This window comes from Lagopus muta, chromosome 16, assembly GCF_023343835.1.
Source record: "Lagopus muta isolate bLagMut1 chromosome 16, bLagMut1 primary, whole genome shotgun sequence".
Classification (NCBI taxonomy): Eukaryota; Metazoa; Chordata; class Aves; order Galliformes; family Phasianidae; genus Lagopus; species Lagopus muta.
In genome coordinates this window covers 9,243,600-9,270,941 of record NC_064448.1, presented here as the reverse complement: position 1 = coordinate 9,270,941, position 27,342 = coordinate 9,243,600, and the positions used below count along the sequence as shown (strand labels likewise).

At 48.3% G+C, this 27,342-nt stretch overlaps 3 protein-coding genes across 4 annotated transcripts in view; all 3 read left to right on the top strand.

Annotated features, from left to right (window-relative positions):
* The window catches only part of ITCH (itchy E3 ubiquitin protein ligase), a 232,467-nt gene that overhangs the window by 168,547 nt on the left and 36,578 nt on the right, over window positions 1-27,342 (top strand). The gene's annotated exons all lie outside the window — the stretch shown is intronic.
* On the top strand, window positions 1,325-27,342 carry LOC125701469 (protein MANBAL-like). 2 transcript variants are annotated; one of them, XM_048963564.1, is made up of 4 exons: window positions 1,325-1,369; window positions 13,943-14,041; window positions 26,014-26,208; window positions 26,689-27,342. In XM_048963564.1, exons 3-4 carry the CDS (start codon window positions 26,059-26,061, stop codon window positions 26,794-26,796), a joined length of 258 nt encoding a protein of 85 aa, XP_048819521.1. In that variant the 5' UTR covers window positions 1,325-1,369; window positions 13,943-14,041; window positions 26,014-26,058; the 3' UTR covers window positions 26,797-27,342. The 2 variants fall into 2 exon arrangements, with proteins under 2 accessions (XP_048819521.1, XP_048819522.1); XM_048963565.1 differs by lacking the exon at window positions 13,943-14,041 and having other exon boundaries at window positions 1,344-1,369.
* LOC125701471 (protein MANBAL-like) overlaps window positions 1,352-27,342 on the top strand; it is a 181,947-nt gene continuing 155,956 nt past the window's right edge. Inside the window, exon 1 of the mRNA XM_048963571.1 lies at window positions 1,352-1,369. The gene's annotated coding sequence lies outside the window, so the exon portion shown is untranslated. The remainder of the gene's footprint in view (window positions 1,370-27,342) is intronic.

Sequence of the window (27,342 nt, the reverse complement as noted above, 5' to 3'; positions counted from 1 at the left end):
GAGGGCTGCAGGTGAGCGCGCCTCGGGCCCAGAGCTCAGGCGTGAGCCGGGAGGGCAGCGAGCCGTGCTGCGCTGCTTCAGCTGCAATGGCTTCGAGCGCGTCATGGGTAGCGGCGCGTGTGGAGCGTCTGGGTGCTGCGAGGGCACCTTGCTGAGCCGGAGCCCGAGAGAGGGGAGGAGAGGAGAGCAGAGGCTGCACGTCAAGAGTGTCTGCCTGCCATTTTGGATTGGCGCGTCGGCGTCTTCCTCCTTCCACGAAGGAGCCTGCACGGTGCACTGGGTCCAGCGTGCTACACGGCACTGCCTTCTGCTGCCTGCCTGCCTGCCTGCCCGCCTGCGTGCTGCACTGCTGGAGAGGAAAGAGCGGACTGTGGGGCTGCGTGCAGCCAAGGAGCTGGCTGCAAAGGAGGGAAACGGAGTGTTTAGGAGCGGTTAGTGGGTGTTAGGTTTGGGTGTGGATGCAGCGGGGGCTGAGTCAGCTCCATCAGCTCCTCGGGGCTGGGGCCGAGCCCGGTGCGTGGGGCTGCGCTGCGGGCAGGAGGGCTGCGGGGCTGGGGCAGTGGTGTGGGTGCAGCACATGGGGCCGTGAGAGGGCGTGCAGCAGGGAGGGCGTTGGGCCCGAGCCGCGCTCGTGTTTGTCGCAGCACAGGGGCTGCAGGGGATGGCAGGAGCGCAGAGCAGAGCGGGGAGAGCCGGGCTGTATGAAGGCCAGGGCATGAAATCTTCCCTTGGCAGCTACGGAGCTGCTGAGCTTTTCCGCCAAGTCTTCAGACTGTGGGGTGATAAGGCTCCGCAGCAAAGGCAGCCGGGCCCTCCTGATACTTGGGGCTTAGGAAAGGGCAAAACAAATCAGTGTCTTTGAAGAGCACAAAGCAGTGGAGCACAAAGCAGTGAAGCACAGCACAAGCCATTTATTGCCTGCGTAGGTGATCTTCTCCAGGCATGTCCATTGGAGATGTGCAGACTGAGTGTGGACAGAAAGCAAACGGAAGGGAGGGGAGGGGAGAGGAGGGGAAGCAAGTAAGAAATGAAAGGAAAGAAAAAGGGAAATGTGAAGGGGAAGAGAGAAAAAGGAAAGGAAGAGAAAAGAGAAGCAAGGCAAAGAAAAGAAAGGCAAAGGAAAGCCAAAGGGGGAAAAGGGAAAAGGCAGAAAAGGAGAAGAAGACAAGTTGCATGCCGCCGGCGCCACCCGAGGGGAATCCGGCAGCGGACCCCCCCAGCTGCCGCTCCCCCTCCTCCAGGCCCCAGGCCGCCCCCAGGCCGCCCTCAGCAACGTGACGCCGCAGGCGGTTGGTAGGGCCGGGGCAGGAAGTGCTTCGTGCCGGCGGAGAGCACTTCCGGGGCAGCGCGGCATGGCGGCGCCGGGCCGGTGAGCGGGGCCGGGAGGAGCGGGCTGTGTGCTGGGAGCGGGGTCGGGCCTGGGTGCGGGGGCATGGAGGGGCGCTCGGGGGAGGAGCTGGCGGTGCTGCCGGCACGCAGAGGCGATGCGTGCGGCGCCGGCGAGTGGTGCGGGGTCGGGGGGCAGCTTCCTCTCAGGGAAGGCCGTGCGAGTGCGGAGCTGTGTTGGTGTTTGGGGTGTGTGAAGGAGGAGGCCCCGTAGGGCCTAGTTGTCGCCAGCAAAGCCCGGGCGGGCAGTGGAGCAAGGCGCGTGGGTGCTGTGTTGGCCGGAGGGTGCGGAGCTGGAAGAAGGTTTGTGAAGATGTGCTTCGTCGGGACGTCCCTTGTCGGGACGAGCCAGGGCTGCAGTTGCGTGTGATTGTGTTTGTTGCGTGGGAGAAGTGCTGCCTTAGTAGAGTGGGGGGGAGGGAGAGGGAGATTGTAAGACTGCCATCAGTCAGGAGCACGGCACTTTTCTGCCTGCTTGGCTCATGCTGTTGTGCGGGTCCCCGCGAAGCATCGGTGAGCCAGGGTGGCCCCGTGTGTGTGTGCCAGCATTGTGCGCGGATGTGGAATGGAGTCAGAGTGATTGTAATGAAAATGCAGCTGGCGGTATTGATTGTAGGGAATGGTTGAATCCCCAGCCGTGAGGCGCAAGAAGAGGCGCTGGATGCTAAGGTGGAAAGCGGAGCTTGTGTGTGCCAGGAGGCAGGCGTAGTCAGGTGCGCTTTGGAGCCTGCTGTTGTTGGCGCTGGGCTCGGGAGGCCCCTGAACATGGCGCTGTGTGCTGCGTGTCCCAGCCGCAAAAGATTCCCGTGTGGAAGAAGGGAGAGGATGAAGGAGGCCGAGGGCCCTTTTCTCAGGGCCGGCTCCTGTGTGGCCTCTTGCTTTCCGGAGAGAAGGGCTGCCCGCTGGGCACAGGGAGCGCCTTCTAGCTGCCGTCCGGTGCCCTGTCCTGCAGCCCCCTCCTCATGCTATGTGGAACGCCATTGCCAGCAGTGCGGCTGCCATTTTAGAACCTTCGCCGCATCACAGCCGTCACCTTGGTCACCGCTGCCCCGGCCAACGCACTCGCTCTGAGAGCTCTGACAGCCATGGCTGGAGCGAAGAGAGCGAGGGGCGATTCTTGCCCTATTTTAAATGGGAAGAGGGAGCTTGGCTTCCCAGAGGCGAAGAGGAGGAGGGGGGCCGCCCTTAAGATCAAGCGGAGGAGAGGGCAGCGATTCCGTTTCCGTCGCGCCTGGACCAGCGCTGTGACCACCTCCGTGGAGCCCATGGAGGTGGATCCACCTCTGGATGAGCCCATGGAGGTGGATCCACCTCTGGATGAGCCCATGGAGGTGGATCCACCTCCGGATGAGCCCATGGAGGTGGATCCACCTCCAGATGAGCCCATGGAGGTGGATCCGCCTGCGGCACAGCTGGCCTGGCACCACACCACCGTGCCAGGCCCCGCATCGGCGCCGTCCCACCGCCGCTGGTCCAGGCGCTCGGCTCCCTACCCGCTGCGCGGCCCCCGCCCCCAGCATTAGCTGGGTGGCATGAGTTTCCATCAGCTCCTCCTCCGAGCCTCCTGGGGAGCCAAGTTCTCCTCTTCCCATTTAAATGCTGCAGGAGTTACAGTTTAGTTCTTGTTGTTGTTGTTGATTTTAGTGGTTAGTGTTAGGAGTAGGTTATTGTTCGTATGTTAGAGTTAGGCATAGGTTACTCGTAGTCTTTTAGTGTTAGGCATAGGTTCCTGTTCTTATGTTAGAGTTAGGCATAGGTTACTTGTAGTCTTTTAGTGTTAGGCATAGGTTCCTGTTCATACTTGTCAGTTAGGGGTAGATTGCTGGTGTCGAGTGGCAGTGAGCAGCGCTCACTCGGTAAGCACACGCCTGATTGATCATCGGAAGACATGAGTGCGAGTGCCGTGAGCACGGAGGCCCGATGGCATCTTGGATGGATTGAATTTCCAGCTTGTGACTTTTGTGTTGCAGACCGTCGAGGAGCAGAGTGTGAGTGGCTGCGCCGTTGCGTTGGGCCCCAGGAGAACAGTGTGTGAGTGTGTGTCGAGCATCCTGCGTGGCCGTTGCCAGGTAGGTGTGCCTTCCTTTGCAGTAAGCAGTGCTTAGGCGTGAGCCCAGCTCATCGCCCTGTCCTCAGCAGATGGGCTTTCTGCGTGCTTTATTGCTGTGCTTGGTGCCGTACGGCACAGCTGCTGGGTAGGAGCACTTACCAACGTAGACATTGCAATGTTGCACCTGTTCTTCTGGCTACTGAACCATATAGAGAGAACAGAGATCCCAGCAGTGTTTGTTGCATGAAGGTTCTTCTTCCTTCGAAGTCTCTAATGAGAAAATTCCTCTTTCTCAGGAATGCATTATTTTGTTAACTTAGGAGCTTAGGATGTTTTGATACGTTTACAAGATAGTCCCATAAATATACTGGAGTTGAAGATAATTCATTAAGCATTCTGAGTCTTTTTCTTCTTATCTGCTCTTACTTGGCAAGGCAGCAGGTAATGAAACACAACAATGTCATTATTGAAAGGTTTTTGCATTCCATGGGCATTCCGCTTAGAGGCAGTGGGTAGTTTGTCAGCCCAGTAACACATGAATTTAAGGATGCTATTGTACCTAGTGCACAGTTTGCTTATGCACATCAGTGGGGTGAATCTTACAGAACCACAGTTATTGTGTAACATTTCCTTAACTTGATTCTTGAGCTCTAAACAGTTAAGAAAAGTCCTTATATTCTTCATACACATCAATTCTACTGCGTGCACAGTCTGGACCTGGTTATTTATAATCACGTTTTCTTCCTTGCAGAGAGAATGATATTGAAGAATGTGGCTTGGAAATGTTTTTCTCAGTTGATAAAGAAATTCTGGGTGAAATCAAAAGCCATGATTTGAAGCCAAATGGTAGCAACATTCTCGTGACAGAAGAAAACAAAGAAGAATATATTAGGTAAGATTAAGTGAAGATTTTGAAATACTCTTATCTCTCCTGTTTCTTTTATCTCAATCAAGAAAATACTGTCACTATGCAATATGAAGCATTATTGGAATTCTGTCTATGAATAATTACTGATGTTGGCAAAATGTGGCAATCGTTCAGATTCTGCGTTTGGAAGGAAAATATTGGTGGAAATATTTAAAAAAATATATTACTATATATTACTTTTCCCAAAAGATTCAGTTTAGTAGAAGCTCCACTTGTTTTTTTTTTTTTTTCCCAGAGATAATTTAGTTTAGCAGAACATCATGGCAACAAATGTGAATGGTAGTTCCCCATTGCACACATTATTCTTCACATTTTGCCTTTGTAGACTGCTGATATTCTCTCCAGCCATTTATGCTGTTGCTTGTTTTTAACCAAAGAACATTTTGGATGCTTTTGTGATAAACTTGAGTTTTTAAAAATGCATCGTTTCGATACTGGTTTCCATGTGAACTGCCCTTACAGTGCTGTTATGTCCTGGCATTTGTAACAAGGCAGCATTGTGAATAATGTGAAGTGTTGTACTGTCGTAAATGAGGAATTATGATATAGCAGCACCAGAAGGTTTTAAAGCAAGGAAAGGAGCCTACGAGTGATTCCAGAAGAAAACCATGAGCTCAGGTGGTCTGGAGAAAAACTATGAGGTGCCTTGTCTCAAAAGATCCCCTCCTTGTCTCAAAATATCCCCAGTGAGCAGCAGTGTACAAGCTCTGCTTTAAGGTGTGAACTTCAGCATCGTCTTACACAGAGGATCTGCTCAAAACAAAGAGGAAACAAACAAGAAACCACTGCACACATGGCAGACATGAGATAAATTGAATCAGTAAAATTTTCCTCTTTCTTATGATATGTTGTGTGAAGGCTTTTTGTGGGAAAGGTTTGAGAGATGAGAGAGTAGGAATTGCTTTCATGAGTCGTCCAAGAGCATTTCACAGAAATGGTAACATTTGCAGAAGGAACATATTGGCATTTTGCAGTTGTGCAAAATCCTGATTGGGATGGAGAGTAAGCAGTATCTGCAGAAGACCATTCTCTTCTAGTTTTGAGGAACCCAGGGAGAGCTCGGATTGCAGCCTAAGTAATACTCTTTCTTCTGCCATACTCTGGGTCCTGTGTTACGTTCCCCAGAGTTTCATCTCTCCTTTAGATTCCAGTTCTCCTGACAGGTTAGGCTTGAATTCAGCATAATATCTGCTTCTCCCTGGGTTCAGGTTCTTCGGGTCTCCTGCCTGCTTTTCACCTTTTTGTTAATGGAGAGTGGAGTTTCTACCACAGAGCAAAGTTTCATGATTAACAGAAACAAATATGGAACTTTCCAAATGGACATAGTCGTTTCTTGGTAAGCTAGCAGTCCTACTTATCTTCACCAGTACACCTGACCTAGATTTTACCTTGTCATGGATAATGACTGAGATTTCTGGGGACAATATTAGATGAATCTAGCTCTGCCTTTTTTTTCCTTCTCCAAATACCTAGGGACTGCTGTGCTCTCATTAATATCATCAGTGAGTAGATGCTGCCTCCTGTTTGAGCTTAAAATGCTTTCCATAGCAGTGGTTGGAAACATAGGGTTTTAACTCAGAACTGTTGGCACAGAGTGAAGGCTGCAGGTGCAGTTGTACAGTGCTCTATCCCTGGAACTTCCCAGACTTTACGTCACTTTTCTTCACATCACTTACGGTTCATTTCAGAATAAACTAACAAAGATTAACTTGGGTTGGCATAGCCCATTGTAAATTATCCTCCTGTATCTTCTACAGGCTGGTAGCAGAATGGAGACTTTCCCGAGGTGTTGAGGAACAGACACAAGCTTTTTTTGAAGGCTTCAATGAAATCCTGCCACAGCAGTATCTGCAGTATTTCGATGCTAAGGAACTGGAGGTAAAGGATTCTTTGACTATTGCCAGATCCAGGCTGTGACACGTAGTACTTAAATTTCAGTCAGTGTCTGAAGAACAGAGTTCGTGAAGGCTGACAGTTCTGTTTGGAGAATGTGTGAGAGAAGCCTCACGTGTTGGTGAGTGTTTGGTGAGTGTTTGGTGAGTGTTTGGTGAGTGTTTGGTGAGTGTTTGGTGAGTGTTTGGTGAGTGTTTGGTGAGTGTTTGGTGAGTGTTTGGTGAGTGTTTGGTGAGTGTTTGGTGAGTGTTTGGTGAGTGTTTGGTGAGTGTTTGGTGACTGTTTGGTGACTGTTTGGTGACTGTTTGGTGACTGTTTGGTGACTGTTTGGTGACTGTTTGGTGACTGTTTGGTGACTGTTTGGTGACTGTTTGGTGACTGTTTGGTGACTGTTTGGTGAGTGTGTTCTTCTTCACTTTCTTCTTCACAACCGACACGTTTCCAGTGCAGAGATTCTGCCAGTATAAACTTTTTGACTGATTGCTTTTGAAATCCTTGACAGTGAGTTTTGCTTGTGTTTAAAGAATGAGTAATTTGAAAGAAAGGGAGGTAAAAAGCCAATATCAGTGGATGATCACATTACTGCGTGGACCAGGTTTTAGCTACTTTTGGTCTCTCAAAATTATACTCTGAAGCAAAACATCATTTCTGCACGGAATTGTATGGTTAGGCAGTGATGAAGTATACATTCCTGGCTTGAATGTCTAAATACAAACATTTTCACAAATGGCTTTTCTATTCTGTGCTCTCTCCAAATTCAACAAAGTGGTTGTTATTATTTGCTGTGGAAGTTGTGAAGTTTACAATTCAAAATGAGAACGCTGTGATTGTAGGTGCTTTGAAGTACAATAGAGTTTGAGTACAGTACTCTGCTGTAGAAGCAAAGCAGTAGCTTGTAGTTTCATGTTTTTATCCTTTTTCTCCCCTCAAGGTGCTCCTGTGTGGAATGCAGGAAATTGATTGAAACGACTGGCAGAGGCATACCATCTACAGGCATTATACCAGAACCAGCAGACAGATACTGTGGTTCTGGCAGGTTTGTAGACTGCTTTTTTCCTCAGAAGAGCACAGCAACAGCTTAGTGAGCAACAGTCAGAATTACTCAAGAAATTTGTAGTGTGTAAATATAAATTATTGCTGCTAATCCAGCTATTCTAGGGGTGATGATGAAGTGAAAATGTAAATAATAAATTTTACATCAATGTTAATTATTATTTTTCAGTTTGTAAAAGAAATAGATAACGAAAAGAGAATGAGACTTCTACAGTTCGTTACTGGAACATGCAGATTACCAGTGGGAGGATTTGCTGACCTCATGGGTAACAAGCCCTCTTTAATGCATTTTGTACCTCTATTAATTCCTTTCTTTAATAAGGACCAACCTGTATATGTAAGGATGTTTTTTATGAATGTATATTGACTCTTCTTCCTAAGTCTTGCGTACTGCCAGAGCTGTGACAGAAAAAGGGACGGGGGAGTGTTCACGCCTTCCATCAGTGATTTGACAGATGGTTTGGACGTGGTCCTGGTAGGACAGCCTGCTCTGGGTATCCCTGCCTGATCAGAGTGGAAGGACCAGGAAAAGTCCAGAGATTCCTTCCAGTCCCAAAGCAATTGTGTGATTCAGTGATTGAGTTTCTTTCAGAACCACTTCATATTTCTGCATTTTTCTACGTGGGTTTCTTCAGAGAGATGTAGGGAAAGGCAGATGTCTTTGGTCTCTGCAAGCAGTTAAAATCTTGCTTTCTCTTCAAGCCTTTCACACTCAGTTGTCGTGTATTACTACTGATACAGGTAGGCAGCTAGACCTGAGACTTAATTATTTGATTTTTTTTACAGGGAGCAATGGACCCCAAAAATTTTGTATTGAGAAAGTTGGGAAGGAAAACTGGTTACCTAGAAGTCACACCTGGTAAGTAGATAGGATAAAATTCTGTTATGGTTCTGTTTTTACTGATGACAATCTACTTTGAGATTTCAGAAAGTGGGTAATATATGAAAGTGGCTGAGATTGTGTGAAAGCAAAACACTGGGTTATGCCAGTAAGCTTTGTTGAGTAATAGTTGAACTTCTGAAAAACAGTTTTGTTGTGGAGCTGATTCCATTGTGAATGCCATGGATTTGCACACTACTGACAAGAAAAAATGTAGTAAGTGGCACTTTTTTCCCAGGAGTTTGGGATTGATCTATCTTGGCACTGAAAACAAATAGGCACACTCGTGCTCCCTGTTCGCTAGAGAAATTGCAGCTTCTGCTCAGTTTCTCAATTACACTGGTGCTTTGTGAAAAAGCTCAAATTTTAAATTTCAAATACAAAAGAGAGATGAAGTGAGGCTTCTTACTCAGTGCATCACCATTTCTGGGAAATTATTGTTAGAGTGCTTGTGCTTTAACTCTACTTTCACAGATAAATGCACATGAAGGTACAGCTGTGTTAGAGGGTATAAATCCAGTTATCCCTCTGAACAGGAAAGTTGATATGCCTGTGTTCCTAATGGCTTTTTGGTGGTTTAAATAATTCCACAATAATTCAGGTTTTCCTTTGTTTTCAGTTTCAATCGCCTAGACCTTCCACCCTATAAGAATTACGAGCAGTTGAAGGAGAAGCTGTTATTTGCAATTGAAGAAACAGAAGGATTTGGACAGGAATAGCTGTGATTTGCACCTTGAAGAATGTGAACTCCACACGATGTTCTTCTTCACTTCTTCTGCTTGTTGCACACTTCATTGTAAAGTAGACTTGACTTGGATTTATTTAACAACACTAGTGTGTAAGTCAATGGATGTTATCCTGAGGTTTTATCCACGTTAACACGTTCCAGCAGAGGTGAATGAATTTGTCTCCCACTGCTCCTCCCACCACTGCTTGAGCAGCCTGAGCTGTGTGAATTGATACTGCGTAACAAATGCGTGCTCATATGTTGCTGCCAATTAATCCTAATTTTCAAGCATTAAAATAACTTCTATTTAGAATTTTGCCTTATGAGAATGACATGAAAAAATGAACGGAATGCTGAGCTGCTGATCTAAAGTAACAAAGCCTTATTGCTCCAGTAGCTCAGGAAGCGTTTGTGTATGAAACTGCGCAGTAAATGCGCCGTGTCTTCATCTGATCTAGCACTGAAGCTTGTATTTTAATGCATTTGTTTGTGTTCCAGAAAAAGAACTCTGAACAAAAAAACCTGTTTAATTTTTCTTGTTTGCGTTATCACTACATGCTGCACTGAATTTGTGATTTCAACTCTTTGTTCTATTGGTATCTCCAGCCCCCTTTCTTGCGGGTGTCTTTTTAATTTTCTTCAAGAATCATTGTCTGTGTATATATGCTCTAGTGAACTAGGACATAAATGGGATCAGCAGCACTGGATTGTAAAATACTGTACTGAAATTCATTGTCGAAATTTCCTTGTATTGTAATTTCAAATACTCAGGTAACTGTAACAGTATCTCAGTAAGTCAAATACTTTTATAAAAGGACTTAAAGAGATGGTAGTCCTGTTGTTGTTCCTTCTGTGTTACGAAGCAGCAGCGTAGAAATGAATGATTTAGCTGCTCCTGGGGCTTGGAAGTGGGCTGGGATGGCACGTTTTCAGATTTTGCCTCATGGGGACGTGAGTGGGCGTTGGGCCCGAGCCCACTGCTGTTTGTCACAGCACAGGGGCTGCGGGGGACGCCGGCAGCGCAGAGCAGGGAAAGCCAGGCTGTGTGTTGGCATGAAATCTTCCCTCTGTACAAACGTAGCTGCTGAGGTTTTCCCCCAGGTCTTTGTGCACTTGGATAATAAGGCTCTGCAGCAAAAGCAGCCGGGCACTCCTGATACTTGGGGCTCAGGAAAGGGCCAGAAGAAAGGGGGTGGCCAGCAGGGACAGGGAGGTGATCGTCCCCCTCCCCTCTGCTCTTGTGAGGCCCCATCTGCAGTGCTGCGTCCAGGTGTGGAGCCCCAGTCCGAGAAAGACAGAGAGCCACAGAGATGAGCAGGGGACTGGAGCAGCTCCCTACAAAGACAGGCTGAGGGAGCTGGGCTTGTTCAGCCTGGAGAAAAGAAGGCTATTGGGTGATCTCATTGCAGCCTTCAGTACCTAAAGGGAACTTAGAAACAGGAGGGGAATCTTTGAAAGGGTTGATAACAGCAGGACAAGGGGAAATGGTTTGAAGTTGAGGGAGGGAAGATTGAGGTTGGATGTCAGGGGGAAATTCTTTCCTATGAGAGTGGTGAGGTGCTGGAACAGCTGCCCAGAGAGGCTGTGGATGCCCCGTCCGTCCCTGGAGGTGTTCAAGGCCGGGTTGGATGGGGCCCTGGGCAGCCTGGGCTGCTGTGAAATGGGGAGGTTGGTGGCCCTGCGTGTGGCAGGGGGCTGGAGCTTCATGATCCTTGAGGTCCCTTCCAACCCTGGCCATTCTGTGATTCTTGAGTGAAGGGCAAACCAAATCTGAGTCTGGTAAGAGCACAAAACAATGAAATGCAGCACAAGTTATTTATTGCCTGCGTAGATGATCTTGATGCAACTCCATTTCAGAGCTGGATAAAGAGCGTGGAGAGAAAGGGAAAGGAGGGGAGGAGAGGGCAAGGGAGGGGAAGGAAGGAAGGAAGGGAAGGAAAAGGGAACTGTGAAGGGGAAGAGAAGGAAGAGAAAAGGAAAGGAAAAGCCAAGAGAAGAAAGGAATAGAAAGGAAAAGCAAGGAAAAGGAAAGAGAAGAGAGAGAAGGGAAAGGAAAAAGGGGAGGAAGGAGAAGGAGAGAAGGAGGAGGAGAAAAGTCGCACGGCTCCGGCGCCGTCCGAGAGGAATCCGGCCGCCGCCCCACTCCACCCTCAGGCCCCGGCCGCCCGCAGGCCGCCCTCAGCAACGTGACGCCGCAGGCGGTTGCTAGGGCCCGGGACGGAAGTGCTTCGTGCCGGCGGAGAGCACTTCCGGGGCAGCGCGGCGCGGGAGCGGTGAGCGGTGAGCGGTGAGCGGTGAGCGGGGCTGGCAGGAGCGGATCCGTGCCGGGAAGCGGGTCGGGCCTCGGCGCGGGGGCATCGAGGGGCTGTCGGGAGAGGAGCTCGAGGCGCCGCCGGCAGCCAGAGGCGGGTCCCGGCTCGCGGCTTTGCGGGCCGCGCGGCCTCGCAAGAGCTGCGGGTGCCGGAGCGCAGCCCGGGGCGAACGGGGCGGCTCCCGGGCGGCGGCAGCGCCGCGCTCCGTCGCGCGGTGGGAGCCGTCGCGCTGCGATCCGATGCCGTCGCTCTTCGTTTGGCCGTGGCGGGGAAGCCGGCGTCTCGCTCGCTCTCGCTGAGCGTCGTTTGCGTGGCGGCGGTCCTTGGAGATGGCGGCGGGGAAGCGCGGGGCTCCGTCCGGATGGCGAGTTTGGCTTTTGGCCTCGCTCGGTGGAGTTTTGCTTTCGGCCCGGAGTGCGCCGGCAGGAGGCTGTGGATGGCGGGGCCTGATGGTGCGGCAAGGATGGCGACGGGGTCGTGTGGCTGTGGCGTCGGCCGGCCGGCGGGCCGGCCGGAAAAGCCTGGCTGGAGGCCGATTCCTTTTCTGATTGCCTTTTCTGATGCGTTGTTGTGCGTTGGTGTTTCAGGTGTGTGAATGAGGACTCCCCGCTGGAATTTGTGCCGAGCAAAGCTGGACGAGGAGTGGATCCACGCGCCTGGTGCCCTGTTTGAGTGGGGGAGGAGCGGGCACGGCTGAAGGTTTGTCCCTGGCTCCGGATGTCAGTGAGCGGGACGAGTGCGGGCTGAAGTTGTGTGTGATTCTGTTTGTTGCTTGGGAAGGGCTGCCCTGAGAGATTGGTGGGAGGGAGGGCGGGCGGGCGAGGGAGATGTGAAAGCGGCGAGCAGTCAGGAGCGCGTGGCGTCTCTGCCCGCTTTGGTGGCGCTGTTTGTAGTCTTTGGGCGCACAGTGAGGCTGTGTCCAGCGTCCCAATTCAAAGGCAGGATTGGATCCAGTTGCGGCCCATCCGTCCCATGCAAACGCTTCTCTGAGCTGGTCCTCTGATACTAAAGGGGAAAAACAGGGATTTCTGGCACAAAAAGCCATATTTATGGGAAACAAGCCAGATTTAAAGGAAAAACAGTGATTTCTAGGAGAAAAAGCCGTATTTCATGGGGAAAAAACACAGATTTAATGGAAAAACAGGGATTTCTGGGAGCAAACCCCAGATTTAAGGGGAAAAACCCCAGATTTAAGGGGAAAAACAGGGAGTTCTGGGAGAAAACCCCAGATTTAAGGGAAGCAATAAGGATTTCTAGCAGAAAAAGCCATATTTAAGGGGAAAAACCCGAGATTTAATAAGATAAACAGGGATTTCTAGCAGAAAAAGCCATATATAATGGTAAAAACCCGAGATTGAAGGGGAAAAAGAGGGAATACTAGCAGAAAAATCCATATTTAAGGGGAAAAACCCTAGATTTAAGAAGAAATGGAAGCTGGAGCTTCTTTCTCCCCGCAGGCAGGCGCCGTCAGGTCCACTCTGGAGCGCAACATTGTTTGCACTGACCTCAGGAGATCCCTGAGCGTGCCCTGAGTGTTGTGTGCTGCGTGGCCCAGCCCCAGAAGGGGATTCCCACGTTGCAGGAGTGAGAGGATGAAGGAGGCCGAGGGCCCTTTTCTCGGGGCCGGCTCCTGTGTGGCCTCTTGCTTTCCGGAGAGAAGGGCTGCCCGCTGGGCACAGGGAGCGCCTTCTAGCTGGCGTCCGGTGCCCTGTCCTGCAGCCCCCTCCTCATGCTATGTGGAACGCCATTGCCAGCAGTGCGGCTGCCATTTTAGAACCTTCGCCGCATCACAGCCGTCACCTTGGTCACCGCTGCCCCGGCCAACGCACTCGCTCTGAGAGCTCTGACAGCCATGGCTGGAGCGAAGAGAGCGAGGGGCGATGCTTGCCCTCTTTTAAATGGGAAGAGGGAGCTTGGCTTCCCAGAAGCAAAGAGGAGGAGGGGGGCCGCCCTTAAGATCAAGCGGAGGAGGGGGCAGCGATTCCGTTTCCGTCGCGCCTGGACCAGCGCTGTGACCACCTCCGTGGAGCCCATGGAGGTGGATCCACCTCCGGAAGAGCCCATGGAGGTGGATCCACCTCTGGATGAGCCCATGGAGGTGGATCCACCTCCAGATGAGCCCATGGAGGTGGATCCGCCTGCGGCACAGCTGGCCTGGCACCACACCACCGTGCCAGGCCCCGCATCGGCGCCGTCCCACCGCCGCTGGTCCAGGCGCTCGGCTCCCTACCCGCTGCGCGGCCCCCGCCCCCAGCATTAGCTGGGTGGCATGAGTTTCCATCAGCTCCTCCTCCGAGCCTCCTGGGGAGCCAAGTTCTCCTCTTCCCATTTAAATGCTGCAGGAGTTACAGTTTAGTTCTTGTTGTTGTTGTTGATTTTAGTGGTTAGTGTTAGTGTTAGGAGTAGGTTATTGTTCGTATGTTAGAGTTAGGCATAGGTTACTCGTAGTCTTTTAGTGTTAGGCATAGGTTCCTGTTCTTATGTTAGAGTTAGGCATAGGTTACTTGTAGTCTTTTAGTGTTAGGCATAGGTTCCTGTTCATACTTGTCAGTTAGGGGTAGATTGCTGGTGTCGAGTGGCAGTGAGCAGCGCTCACTCGGTAAGCACACGCCTGATTGATCATGCGAAGACATGAGTGCGAGTGCCGTGAGCACGGAGGCCCGATGGCATCTTGGATGGATTGAATTTCCAGCTTGTGACTTTTGTGTTGCAGACCGTCGAGGAGCAGAGTGTGAGTGGCTGCGCCGTTGCGTTGGGCCCCAGGAGAACAGTGTGTGAGTGTGTGTCGAGCATCCTGCGTGGCCGTTGCCAGGTAGGTGTGCCTTCCTTTGCAGTAAGCAGTGCTTAGGCGTGAGCCCAGCTCATCGCCCTGTCCTCAGCAGATGGGCTTTCTGCGTGCTTTATTGCTGTGCTTGGTGCCGTACGGCACAGCTGCTGGGTAGGAGCACTTACCAACGTAGACATTGCAATGTTGCACCTGTTCTTCTGGCTACTGAACCATATAGAGAGAACAGAGATCCCAGCAGTGTTTGTTGCATGAAGGTTCTTCTTCCTTCGAAGTCTCTAATGAGAAAATTCCTCTTTCTCAGGAATGCATTATTTTGTTAACTTAGGAGCTTAGGATGTTTTGATACGTTTACAAGATAGTCCCATAAATATACTGGAGTTGAAGATAATTCATTAAGCATTCTGAGTCTTTTTCTTCTTATCTGCTCTTACTTGGCAAGGCAGCAGGTAATGAAACACAACAATGTCATTATTGAAAGGTTTTTGCATTCCATGGGCATTCCGCTTAGAGGCAGTGGGTAGTTTGTCAGCCCAGTGACACATGAATTTAAGGATGCTATTGTACCTAGTGCACAGTTTGCTTATGCACATCAGTGGGGTGAATCTTACAGAACCACAGTTATTGTGTAACATTTCCTTAACTTGATTCTTGAGCTCTAAACAGTTAAGAAAAGTCCTTATATTCTTCATACACATCAATTCTACTGCGTGCACAGTCTGGACCTGGTTATTTATAATCACGTTTTCTTCCTTGCAGAGAGAATGATATTGAAGAATGTGGCTTGGAAATGTTTTTCTCAGTTGATAAAGAAATTCTGGGTGAAATCAAAAGCCATGATTTGAAGCCAAATGGTAGCAACATTCTCGTGACAGAAGAAAACAAAGAAGAATATATTAGGTAAGATTAAGTGAAGATTTTGAAATACTCTTATCTCTCCTGTTTCTTTTATCTCAATCAAGAAAATACTGTCACTATGCAATATGAAGCATTATTGAAATTCTGTCTATGAATAATTACTGATGTTGGCAAAATGTGGCAATCGTTCAGATTCTGCGTTTGGAAGGAAAATATTGGTGGAAATATTTAAAAAAATATATTACTATATATTACTTTTCCCAAAAGATTCAGTTTAGTAGAAGCTCCACTTGTTTTTTTTTTTTTTCCCAGAGATAATTTAGTTTAGCAGAACATCATGGCAACAAATGTGAATGGTAGTTCCCCATTGCACACATTATTCTTCACATTTTGCCTTTGTAGACTGCTGATATTCTCTCCAGCCATTTATGCTGTTGCTTGTTTTTAACCAAAGAACATTTTTGGATGCTTTTGTGATAAACTTGAGTTTTTAAAAATGCATCGTTTCGATACTGGTTTCCATGTGAACTGCCCTTACAGTGCTGTTATGTCCTGGCATTTGTAACAAGGCAGCATTGTGAATAATGTGAAGTGTTGTACTGTCGTAAATGAGGAATTATGATATAGCAGCACCAGAAGGTTTTAAAGCAAGGAAAGGAGCCTACGAGTGATTCCAGAAGAAAACCATGAGCTCAGGTGGTCTGGAGAAAAACTATGAGGTGCCTTGTCTCAAAAGATCCCCTCCTTGTCTCAAAATATCCCCAGTGAGCAGCAGTGTACAAGCTCTGCTTTAAGGTGTGAACTTCAGCATCGTCTTACACAGAGGATCTGCTCAAAACAAAGAGGAAACAAACAAGAAACCACTGCACACATGGCAGACATGAGATAAATTGAATCAGTAAAATTTTCCTCTTTCTTATGATATGTTGTGTGAAGGCTTTTTGTGGGAAAGGTTTGAGAGATGAGAGAGTAGGAATTGCTTTCATGAGTCGTCCAAGAGCATTTCACAGAAATGGTAACATTTGCAGAAGGAACATATTGGCATTTTGCAGTTGTGCAAAATCCTGATTGGGATGGAGAGTAAGCAGTATCTGCAGAAGACCATTCTCTTCTAGTTTTGAGGAACCCAGGGAGAGCTCGGATTGCAGCCTAAGTAATATTCTTCTGCCATACTCTGGGTCCTGTGTTACGTTCCCCAGAGTTTCATCTCTCCTTTAGATTCCAGTTCTCCTGACAGGTTAGGCTTGAATTCAGCATAATATCTGCTTCTCCCTGGGTTCAGGTTCTTCGGGTCTCCTGCCTGCTTTTCACCTTTTTGTTAATGGAGAGTGGAGTTTCTACCACAGAGCAAAGTTTCATGATTAACAGAAACAAATATGGAACTTTCCAAATGGACATAGTCGTTTCTTGGTAAGCTAGCAGTCCTACTTATCTTCACCAGTACACCTGACCTAGATTTTACCTTGTCATGGATAATGACTGAGATTTCTGGGGACAATATTAGATGAATCTAGCTCTGCCTTTTTTTTCCTTCTCCAAATACCTAGGGACTGCTGTGCTCTCATTAATATCATCAGTGAGTAGATGCTGCCTCCTGTTTGAGCTTAAAATGCTTTCCATAGCAGTGGTTGGAAACATAGGGTTTGAACTCAAAACTGTTGGCACAGAGTGAAGGCTGCAGGTGCAGTTGTACAGTGCTCTATCCCTGGAACTTCCCAGACTTTACGTCACTTTTCTTCACATCACTTACGGTTCATTTCAGAATAAACTAACAAAGATTAACTTGGGTTGGCATAGCCCATTGTAAATTATCCTCCTGTATCTTCTACAGGCTGGTAGCAGAATGGAGACTTTCCCGAGGTGTTGAGGAACAGACACAAGCTTTTTTTGAAGGCTTCAATGAAATCCTGCCACAGCAGTATCTGCAGTATTTCGATGCTAAGGAACTGGAGGTAAAGGATTCTTTGACTATTGCCAGATCCAGGCTGTGACACGTAGTACTTAAATTTCAGTCAGTGTCTGAAGAACAGAGTTCGTGAAGGCTGACAGTTCTGTTTGGAGAATGTGTGAGAGAAGCCTCACGTGTTGGTGAGTGTTTGGTGAGTGTTTGGTGAGTGTTTGGTGAGTGTTTGGTGAGTGTTTGGTGAGTGTTTGGTGAGTGTTTGGTGAGTGTTTGGTGAGTGTTTGGTGAGTGTTTGGTGAGTGTTTGGTGAGTGTTTGGTGAGTGTTTGGTGAGTGTTTGGTGAGTGTTTGGTGAGTGTTTGGTGACTGTTTGGTGACTGTTTGGTGACTGTTTGGTGACTGTTTGGTGACTGTTTGGTGACTGTTTGGTGACTGTTTGGTGAGTGTGTTCTTCTTCACTTTCTTCTTCACAACCGACACGTTTCCAGTGCAGAGATTCTGCCAGTATAAACTTTTTGACTGATTGCTTTTGAAATCCTTGACAGTGAGTTTTGCTTGTGTTTAAAGAATGAGTAATTTGAAAGAAAGGGAGGTAAAAAGCCAATATCAGTGGATGATCACATTACTGCGTGGACCAGGTTTTAGCTACTTTTGGTCTCTCAAAATTATACTCTGAAGCAAAACATCATTTCTGCACGGAATTGTATGGTTAGGCAGTGATGCAGTATACATTCCTGGCTTGAATGTCTAAATACAAACATTTTCACAAATGGCTTTTCTATTCTGTGCTCTCTCCAAATTCAACAAAGTGGTTGTTATTATTTGCTGTGGAAGTTGTGAAGTTTACAATTCAAAATGAGAACGCTGTGATTGTAGGTGCTTTGAAGTACAATAGAGTTTGAGTACAGTACTCTGCTGTAGAAGCAAAGCAGTAGCTTGTAGTTTCATGTTTTTATCCTTTTTCTCCCCTCAAGGTGCTCCTGTGTGGAATGCAGGAAATTGATTGAAACGACTGGCAGAGGCATACCATCTACAGGCATTATACCAGAACCAGCAGACAGATACTGTGGTTCTGGCAGGTTTGTAGACTGCTTTTTTCCTCAGAAGAGCACAGCAACAGCTTAGTGAGCAACAGTCAGAATTACTCAACAAATTTGTAGTGTGTAAATATAAATTATTGCTGCTAATCCAGCTATTCTAGGGGTGATGATGAAGTGAAAATGTAAATAATAAATTTTACATCAATGTTAATTATTATTTTTCAGTTTGTAAAAGAAATAGATAACGAAAAGAGAATGAGACTTCTACAGTTCGTTACTGGAACATGCAGATTACCAGTGGGAGGATTTGCTGACCTCATGGGTAACAAGCCCTCTTTAATGCATTTTGTACTTCTATTAATTCCTTTCTTTAATAAGGACCAACCTGTATATGTAAGGATGTTTTTTATGAATGTATATTGACTCTTCTTCCTAAGTCTTGCGTACTGCCAGAGCTGTGACAGAAAAAGGGACGGGGGAGTGTTCACGCCTTCCATCAGTGATTTGACAGATGGTTTGGACGTGGTCCTGGTAGGACAGCCTGCTCTGGGTATCCCTGCCTGATCAGAGTGGAAGGACCAGGAAAAGTCCAGAGATTCCTTCCAGTCCCAAAGCAATTGTGTGATTCAGTGATTGAGTTTCTTTCAGAACCACTTCATATTTCTGCATTTTTCTACGTGGGTTTCTTCAGAGAGATGTAGGGAAAGGCAGATGTCTTTGGTCTCTGCAAGCAGTTAAAATCTTGCTTTCTCTTCAAGCCTTTCACACTCAGTTGTCGTGTATTACTACTGATACAGGTAGGCAGCTAGACCTGAGACTTAATTATTTGATTTTTTTTTACAGGGAGCAATGGACCCCAAAAATTTTGTATTGAGAAAGTTGGGAAGGAAAACTGGTTACCTAGAAGTCACACCTGGTAAGTAGATAGGATAAAATTCTGTTATGGTTCTGTTTTTACTGATGACAATCTACTTGGAGATTTCAGAAAGTGGGTAATATATGAAAGTGGCTGAGATTGTGTGAAAGCAAAACACTGGGTTATGCCAGTAAGCTTTGTTGAGTAATAGTTGAACTTCTGAAAAACAGTTTTGTTGTGGAGCTGATTCCATTGTGAATGCCATGGATTTGCACACTACTGACAAGAAAAAATGTAGTAAGTGGCACTTTTTTCCCAGGAGTTTGGGATTGATCTATCTTGGCACTGAAAACAAATAGGCACACTCGTGCTCCCTGTTCGCTAGAGAAATTGCAGCTTCTGCTCAGTTTCTCAATTACACTGGTGCTTTGTGAAAAAGCTCAAATTTTAAATTTCAAATACAAAAGAGAGATGAAGTGAGGCTTCTTACTCAGTGCATCACCATTTCTGGGAAATTATTGTTAGAGTGCTTGTGCTTTAACTCTGCTTTCACAGATAAATGCACATGAAGGTACAGCTGTGTTAGAGGGTATAAATCCAGTTATCCCTCTGAACAGGAAAGTTGATATGCCTGTGTTCCTAATGGCTTTTTGGTGGTTTAAATAATTCCACAATAATTCAGGTTTTCCTTTGTTTTCAGTTTCAATCGCCTAGACCTTCCACCCTATAAGAATTACGAGCAGTTGAAGGAGAAGCTGTTATTTGCAATTGAAGAAACAGAAGGATTTGGACAGGAATAGCTGTGATTTGCACCTTGAAGAATGTGAACTCCACACGATGTTCTTCTTCACTTCTTCTGCTTGTTGCACACTTCATTGTAAAGTAGACTTGACTTGGATTTATTTAACAACACTAGTGTGTAAGTCAATGGATGTTATCCTGAGGTTTTATCCACGTTAACTCTGGATTTCTACTGAGCACTTTCAGAAATCAAAAGAGCGATCAGATATGGCTACAAAGGAGTTATGACCCAAGTAGAGATTTAATACAGCTTTGGGCTCTGCTTTGTTTTACCTTTCATTACTTAGAATGCGTCCTTAATGACTGACAGGTTTTTTAAAATAGTTTTGTCTTTCCTTTTTAGTAGCATATTTTGCTACTGATGTACTGGGAAGTTCATTAGTAGCTGCAATGCTGCAGCAACATCATAACCTCTTTACAGCAGTGTTATTAGAGCCGACTTGTGACCGTCCTCTGCCTACTGTGAGCAAATTCATCGCTTAAGCTATTTTTTTAACTCAAGTGTGGCTGGACTGTTTTTCCTTGCCCGGAGTCTGCTCACATGCCAGTGGGACTCAGACTGCTGTTAAGGGGATGTCAAACTGTGGCACAAATCCAGGGCGTAGCTTTGTGTTGTTTTTCTCACAGTCTTGCGAATTTCAGCAAAATAAACGTCTGCCCAAAGTTGCTGGAACGTTTGCTTGTGCCCTCCGAAGAGTTCTGATCTTTTTCTGTGTAACACATCTAACTTCTACAACTGTGTTAACGCTGTGCTTCTTCCCTTGTTTTGCGAAAGACGAGACCGCCTGGGATTGCACTGATTCAATGCAGATTCCCATTTGCAGACTGATGTTTCTTGTGGGAAGTGTTAATGGACATTATACTCAGTGTTATTCTTCCATGTTGCAGTCAGTTTTCTCTGAAGACTTTGTTGGTTTCTCAGGAAGAGGTACAAAATAGCTGGATTTTAAAGATGATAATACTTATCATTTTTGGTGAGGAACTGGTAATGCCACATTAGCTAAGATCAGAGGACTTGGAAGTTTATCCACGGATTCCAGACTTTTGACATGTTGGAGCATCAGAAAACAGTTCTATAAAGATTAGAACAAGTTCTTGGGGAAGATTTCTATGCTAGGTCACCCTAAGCTGCTCACACAGCTAGTAACTTTTGTAATATGTCCTTACTGGATTTATAGCATCTTTTGCTTCCTTTTAGAATCTGTTAATATTCAGTTCTCTTCTGGTTTACAGTGACATTTTATTGCTCCTTTAGACTGAATGCACTTTTCAGGTATGGTCAGCTCCTTCCTTATCTGAAGGGAGGAAAGGAAACTTCTGTGAGTCGATGTGGCTGTTAGCCGTAGTCAGAAACGTGGCACTTGAAGTAGCACAGGTTAAAGCATAACCGTAGCTCAGAGCACTGGGACAGCAGCAGCTGTTCTGAAGAGGCTTCTTATGCTGGAGCTGAACCAGGACAACAGGAAACTAGAACCGAACCTCCAGTCTTGAAGAGAGCATTTCCTTCCTTCTGTCTGAACTGCCAGAGGGAAAATCTGATTCAGGCCTTTTAAGAACCAAGGCATGACAGTTTTAACTGACTTTCTGAAAGAGTTTTTCAAGTTGAGGTGATACATGCTCACTGGAAAGAAGAATAATAAGACCTTAGAGAAAATGCCTCCTTTTGTCATGTGTATTCTAGCAAGAGCAGTGGGAAAGAGTTTCTGATGATACAGGGATTATCCTCTTTCACCTTTTCACTGGCGGTGAAAGCTAGCCTTGCTCCACAGTTTTACTAGGAGGAAAATCTGCCAATTTCAAGACATTTGATGGCTATTTTACCGTATACAGCTCACAAGGAGAAGAAAAAAGCCTTATAAATATTCTGTTTATGTTAATTCTTACAGTGAAATCTAGTTATCTAACATATTTACAAGAGAGATTGAATTCAACAGGATAATGCAAAATTAAGCTACGAAACATAGTTTGTGTTCTGCATAATGATTTATGGTTCATGTAGGGAAGCTAGAAATGTTGGTAATGTATAAATATCACCCAAAAGGCTTTCAGCCCTATATTTTTAAAATAAAAAATAGTTATAATTGAAATAGCCTTAGCCCTAGTTCTATAGGGTATGGCTGTTTAATATTTTTATGGTTGAAATGTTTAGTTCAGGAAAAAGGTAAATGCTTGTATATATTTTTGCAGTCTCGGATTCCACTTGCTCCATTTTTTCTTTCTTTAATTTAAGTGGCATGTTTGTGTCTTTCCTGCTGTATTAGGATGGGGAGAGGGGGCTGGATATCCCAAGCACCAGAAATGATTTTAGAGTACTGCAAACAAAGAATCAGCTGGGAGAAAAAGTCTGTGAAACGTTGTATTTGGCCAATAATTAAAGTAAGCTAGTACTAGCTTGATGAATTGGCAATGTTCTTCAAGTCTGAGCTAAAGTTTACTTAAACCTTTTACTTTGTAAGCTAACAAACCTGTTCATTTTTTATAGCGTGTTCTGTAGAAATAAAAAGTTGTCAATATGAACCAGCGGTGCACTTTTCTGTTCTTTATGGGGATGTGGTGGAAACATCTCGTGGATGACCCACAGCATCTGCTATCCCACGTAACATTGGGCTTCCAGCAGAGGTGAATGAATTTGTCTCCCACTGCTCCTCCCACCACTGCTTGAGCAGCCTGAGCTGTGTGAATTGATACTGCGTAACAAATGCGTGCTCATATGTTGCTGCCAATTAATCCTAATTTTCAAGCATTAAAATAACTTCTATTTAGAATTTTGCCTTATGAGAATGACATGAAAAAATGAACGGAATGCTGAGCTGCTGATCTAAAGTAACAAAGCCTTATTGCTCCAGTAGCTCAGGAAGCGTTTGTGTATGAAACTGCGCAGTAAATGCGCCGTGTCTTCATCTGATCTAGCACTGAAGCTTGTATTTTAATGCATTTGTTTGTGTTCCAGAAAAAGAACTCTGAACAAAAAAACCTGTTTAATTTTTCTTGTTTGCGTTATCACTACATGCTGCACTGAATTTGTGATTTCAACTCCTTGTTCTATTGGTATCTCCAGCCCCCTTTCTTGCGGGTGTCTTTTTAATTTTCTTCAAGAATCATTGTCTGTGTATATATGCTCTAGTGAACTAGGACATAAATGGGATCAGCAGCACTGGATTGTAAAATACTGTACTGAAATTCATTGTCGAAATTTCCTTGTATTGTAATTTCAAATACTCAGGTAACTGTAACAGTATCTCAGTAAGTCAAATACTTTTATAAAAGGACTTCAAGAGATGGTAGTCCTGTTGTTGTTCCTTCTGTGTTACGAAGCAGCAGCGTAGAAATGAATGATTTAGCTGCTCCTGGGGCTTGGAAGTGGGCTGGGATGGCACGTTTTCAGATTTTGCCTCATGGGGACGTGAGTGGGCGTTGGGCCCGAGCCCACTGCTGTTTGTCACAGCACAGGGGCTGCGGGGGACGCCGGCAGCGCAGAGCAGGGAAAGCCAGGCTGTGTGTTGGCATGAAATCTTCCCTCTGTACAAACGTAGCTGCTGAGGTTTTCCCCCAGGTCTTTGTGCACTTGGATAATAAGGCTCTGCAGCAAAAGCAGCCGGGCACTCCTGATACTTGGGGCTCAGGAAAGGGCCAGAAGAAAGGGGGTGGCCAGCAGGGACAGGGAGGTGATCGTCCCCCTCCCCTCTGCTCTTGTGAGGCCCCATCTGCAGTGCTGCGTCCAGGTGTGGAGCCCCAGTCCGAGAAAGACAGAGAGGAGAGCCACAGAGATGAGCAGGGGACTGGAGCAGCTCCCTACAAAGACAGGCTGAGGGAGCTGGGCTTGTTCAGCCTGGAGAAAAGAAGGCTATTGGGTGATCTCATTGCAGCCTTCAGTACCTAAAGGGAACTTAGAAACAGGAGGGGAATCTTTGAAAGGGTTGATAACAGCAGGACAAGGGGAAATGGTTTGAAGTTGAGGGAGGGAAGATTGAGGTTGGATGTCAGGGGGAAATTCTTTCCTATGAGAGTGGTGAGGTGCTGGAACAGCTGCCCAGAGAGGCTGTGGATGCCCCGTCCGTCCCTGGAGGTGTTCAAGGCCGGGTTGGATGGGGCCCTGGGCAGCCTGGGCTGCTGTGAAATGGGGAGGTTGGTGGCCCTGCGTGTGGCAGGGGGCTGGAGCTTCATGATCCTTGAGGTCCCTTCCAACCCTGGCCATTCTGTGATTCTTGAGTGAAGGGCAAACCAAATCTGAGTCTGGTAAGAGCACAAAACAATGAAATGCAGCACAAGTTATTTATTGCCTGCGTAGATGATCTTGATGCAACTCCATTTCAGAGCTGGATAAAGAGCGTGGAGAGAAAGGGAAAGGAGGGGAGGAGAGGGCAAGGGAGGGGAAGGAAGGAAGAAAGGGAAGGAAAAGGGAACTGTGAAGGGGAAGAGAAGGAAGAGAAAAGGAAAGGAAAAGCCAAGAGAAGAAGAGGAATCCGGCCGCCGCCCCACTCCACCCTCAGGCCCCGGCCGCCCGCAGGCCGCCCTCAGCAACGTGACGCCGCAGGCGGTTGCTAGGGCCCGGGACGGAAGTGCTTCCTGCCGGCGGAGAGCACTTCCGGGGCAGCGCGGCGCGGGAGCGGTGAGCGGTGAGCGGTGAGCGGTGAGCGGTGAGCGGTGAGCGGTGAGCGGTGAGCGGTGAGCGGTGAGCGGTGAGCGGTGAGCGGTGAGCGGTGAGCGGTGAGCGGTGAGCGGTGAGCGGTGAGCGGTGAGCGGTGAGCGGTGAGCGGTGAGCGGTGAGCGGTGAGCGGTGAGCGGTGAGCGGTGAGCGGATCCGTGCCGGGAAGCGGGTCGGGCCTCGGCGCGGGGGCATCGAGGGGCTGTCGGGAGAGGAGCTCGAGGCGCCGCCGGCAGCCAGAGGCGGGTCCCGGCTCGCGGCTTTGCGGGCCGCGCGGCCTCGCAAGAGCTGCGGGTGCCGGAGCGCAGCCCGGGGCGAACGGGGCGGCTCCCGGGCGGCGGCAGCGCCGCGCTCCGTCGCGCGGTGGGAGCCGTCGCGCTGCGATCCGATGCCGTCGCTCTTCGTTTGGCCGTGGCGGGGAAGCCGGCGTCTCGCTCGCTCTCGCTGAGCGTCGTTTGCGTGGCGGCGGTCCTTGGAGATGGCGGCGGGGAAGCGCGGGGCTCCGTCCGGATGGCGAGTTTGGCTTTTGGCCTCGCTCGGTGGAGTTTTGCTTTCGGCCCGGAGTGCGCCGGCAGGAGGCTGTGGATGGCGGGGCCTGATGGTGCGGCAAGGATGGCGACGGGGTCGTGTGGCTGTGGCGTCGGCCGGCCGGCGGGCCGGCCGGAAAAGCCTGGCTGGAGGCCGATTCCTTTTCTGATTGCCTTTTCTGATGCGTTGTTGTGCGTTGGTGTTTCAGGTGTGTGAATGAGGACTCCCCGCTGGAATTTGTGCCGAGCAAAGCTGGACGAGGAGTGGATCCACGCGCCTGGTGCCCTGTTTGAGTGGGGGAGGAGCGGGCACGGCTGAAGGTTTGTCCCTGGCTCCGGATGTCAGTGAGCGGGACGAGTGCGGGCTGAAGTTGTGTGTGATTCTGTTTGTTGCTTGGGAAGGGCTGCCCTGAGAGATTGGTGGGAGGGAGGGCGGGCGGGCGAGGGAGATGTGAAAGCGGCGAGCAGTCAGGAGCGCGTGGCGTCTCTGCCCGCTTTGGTGGCGCTGTTTGTAGTCTTTGGGCGCACAGTGAGGCTGTGTCCAGCGTCCCAATTCAAAGGCAGGATTGGATCCAGTTGCGGCCCATCCGTCCCATGCAAACGCTTCTCTGAGCTGGTCCTCTGATACTAAAGGGGAAAAACAGGGATTTCTGGCACAAAAAGCCAGATTTATGGGAAACAAGGCAGATTTAAAGGAAAAACAGTGATTTCTAGGAGAAAAAGCCGTATTTCATGGGGAAAAAACACAGATTTAATGGAAAAAACAGGGATTTCTGGGAGCAAACCCCAGCTTTAAGGGGAAAAACCCCAGATTTAAGGGGAAAAACAGGGAGTTCTGGGAGAAAACCCCAGATTTAAGGGAAGCAATAAGGATTTCTAGCAGAAAAAGCCATATTTAAGGGGAAAAACCCGAGATTTAATAAGATAAACAGGGATTTCTAGCAGAAAAAGCCATATATAATGGTAAAAACCCGAGATTGAAGGGGAAAAAGAGGGAATACTAGCAGAAAAATCCATATTTAAGGGGAAAAACCCTAGATTTAAGAAGGAATGGAAGCTGGAGCTTCTTTCTCCCCGCAGGCAGGCGCCGTCAGGTCCACTCTGGAGCGCAACATTGTTTGCGCTGACCTCAGGAGATCCCTGAGCGTGCCCTGAGTGTTGTGTGCTGCGTGGCCCAGCCCAGAAGGGGATTCCCACGTTGCAGGAGTGAGAGGATGAAGGAGGCCGAGGGCCCTTTTCTCGGGGCCGGCTCCTGTGTGGCCTCTTGCTTTCCGGAGAGAAGGGCTGCCCGCTGGGCTGCCTTTTGCTAGCAGGAAGTCGCACCGTCGGAGCACACGAATGGAATGATGGCTCTCGTTTGCCCCTTGTAGAAAGCAGCCTCCTGGAGAGCAGCAGAGCAGCAGGCTGTCTGCGCTATGGCCGCTGAGCTGCATTTCTCGCCCCCTGAGATCCCTGAGCCCACGCTGATGGAGAACGTGCTGCGCTACGGCCTCTTCTTTGGAGCCGTTTTCCAGCTTGTGTGCGTGTTGGCCATAATGCTGCCAGTTCCCAAGTGCCCAGAGACAGTAAGTAGCGCTCTGTTTGATAGAGGTTGATAGAAATGCTGAGGAAATGGGCTGGGAGGGAAGCAGCTGGAGCCGTTGCCTACGGTAGCGCGCCACGGCATTGCTGAGAGTGCGGCAGTTTGTTCTGTGCTTCCTTGGGCGTGCGTGCTGTTCCTGGTGGCACGCAAGGAGCCTGGAGGTGCAAGCTGATCTTATCGTCGTGCTGCTGCTGCTGCTGCTGCTGCTTCTGTGGGCTGTGAGTGGCAGGCAGGGCGTCCCCCTGTGCAGGGACTGCCTTGCAGGCAAGGCCTGTAGACTGTAGCTTCCGTGGGATTTTTGGGAACAAGAGAGAGGTGGAGTTTCTGTTGTGCCCTGATGTCAGGAAGGCAATGTGCAGCGCTGGCACCCAAAGCTGCCCAGTCAGGTGACTTGAGCTCCCAAAGCGAGCTGTCAGGCAATTGTCAGAAAGTTCCCTGACTGTTTGTGAATTGATTCCTGCAGGACTCGGACGGCTTGGAGTCTAAGACTTGGGAGACGGTGAAGAAACCAAAGGCAAGTGCTGCACAGCTGAGCAAGAAAGGCAAGAAGGAAAGCAAAAAGAAACGGTGAGGGCTTGAGCGCTAAGCCTCAAAGGCCAAAGGGAGCAGCGGGAATGCTTCGTGAGAGGTGCTCCAAAGGCAGCGCACTGTACGTCTGGTTTTGTGGCGTGGCCGTGCTTTCCCTTGCATGGACATTGGAGAGGAACTGAGGAAGCTGGAAGGGCTTCTGAGGCGTGACCAACAAATCAGACTTTGCCTGTGCGGGATTTCACGTCTGGCAAGAGCTGGGGACGCTGCATTCCTTCAGGGTCCTTCAGCTCGATAGCTGTTTCAGAATGTTGACGATGAGGTGAACTTACCGCATGTGGTTGGTCATGAGCGGTCTCCAGGCTATTTTATTGTCTGTTGACATATCTACAAACTGCAACCCAAATCCCTTAGTTTAAAATAAAAGGGAAAGAAACCTTTTCAACCTGGTGCTGCCTCTTTCAGTAGCTGGTCAAAACATGCCTGGCTTGGGCTGGCAGTGGCAGGGCGATGAACCGGCCGGCTTCACGTCCCTCCCTGGAGATGGAGCTGCTTTTCCCGCGTTTCCATGTTGGTCTTCCCAAGTGGT

What these genes read in the sequence shown, in the direction of transcription:
- LOC125701469 (XM_048963564.1), top strand. Translation starts at nt 26,059, where the DNA reads ATGGCCGCTGAGCTGCATTTCTCGCCCCCTGAGATCCCTGAGCCCACG. An exon ending in TTCCCAAGTGCCCAGAGACA is followed by an intron (nt 26,209 to 26,688) that starts GTAAGTAGCGCT and finishes TGATTCCTGCAG; the next exon opens with GACTCGGACGGCTTGGAGTC.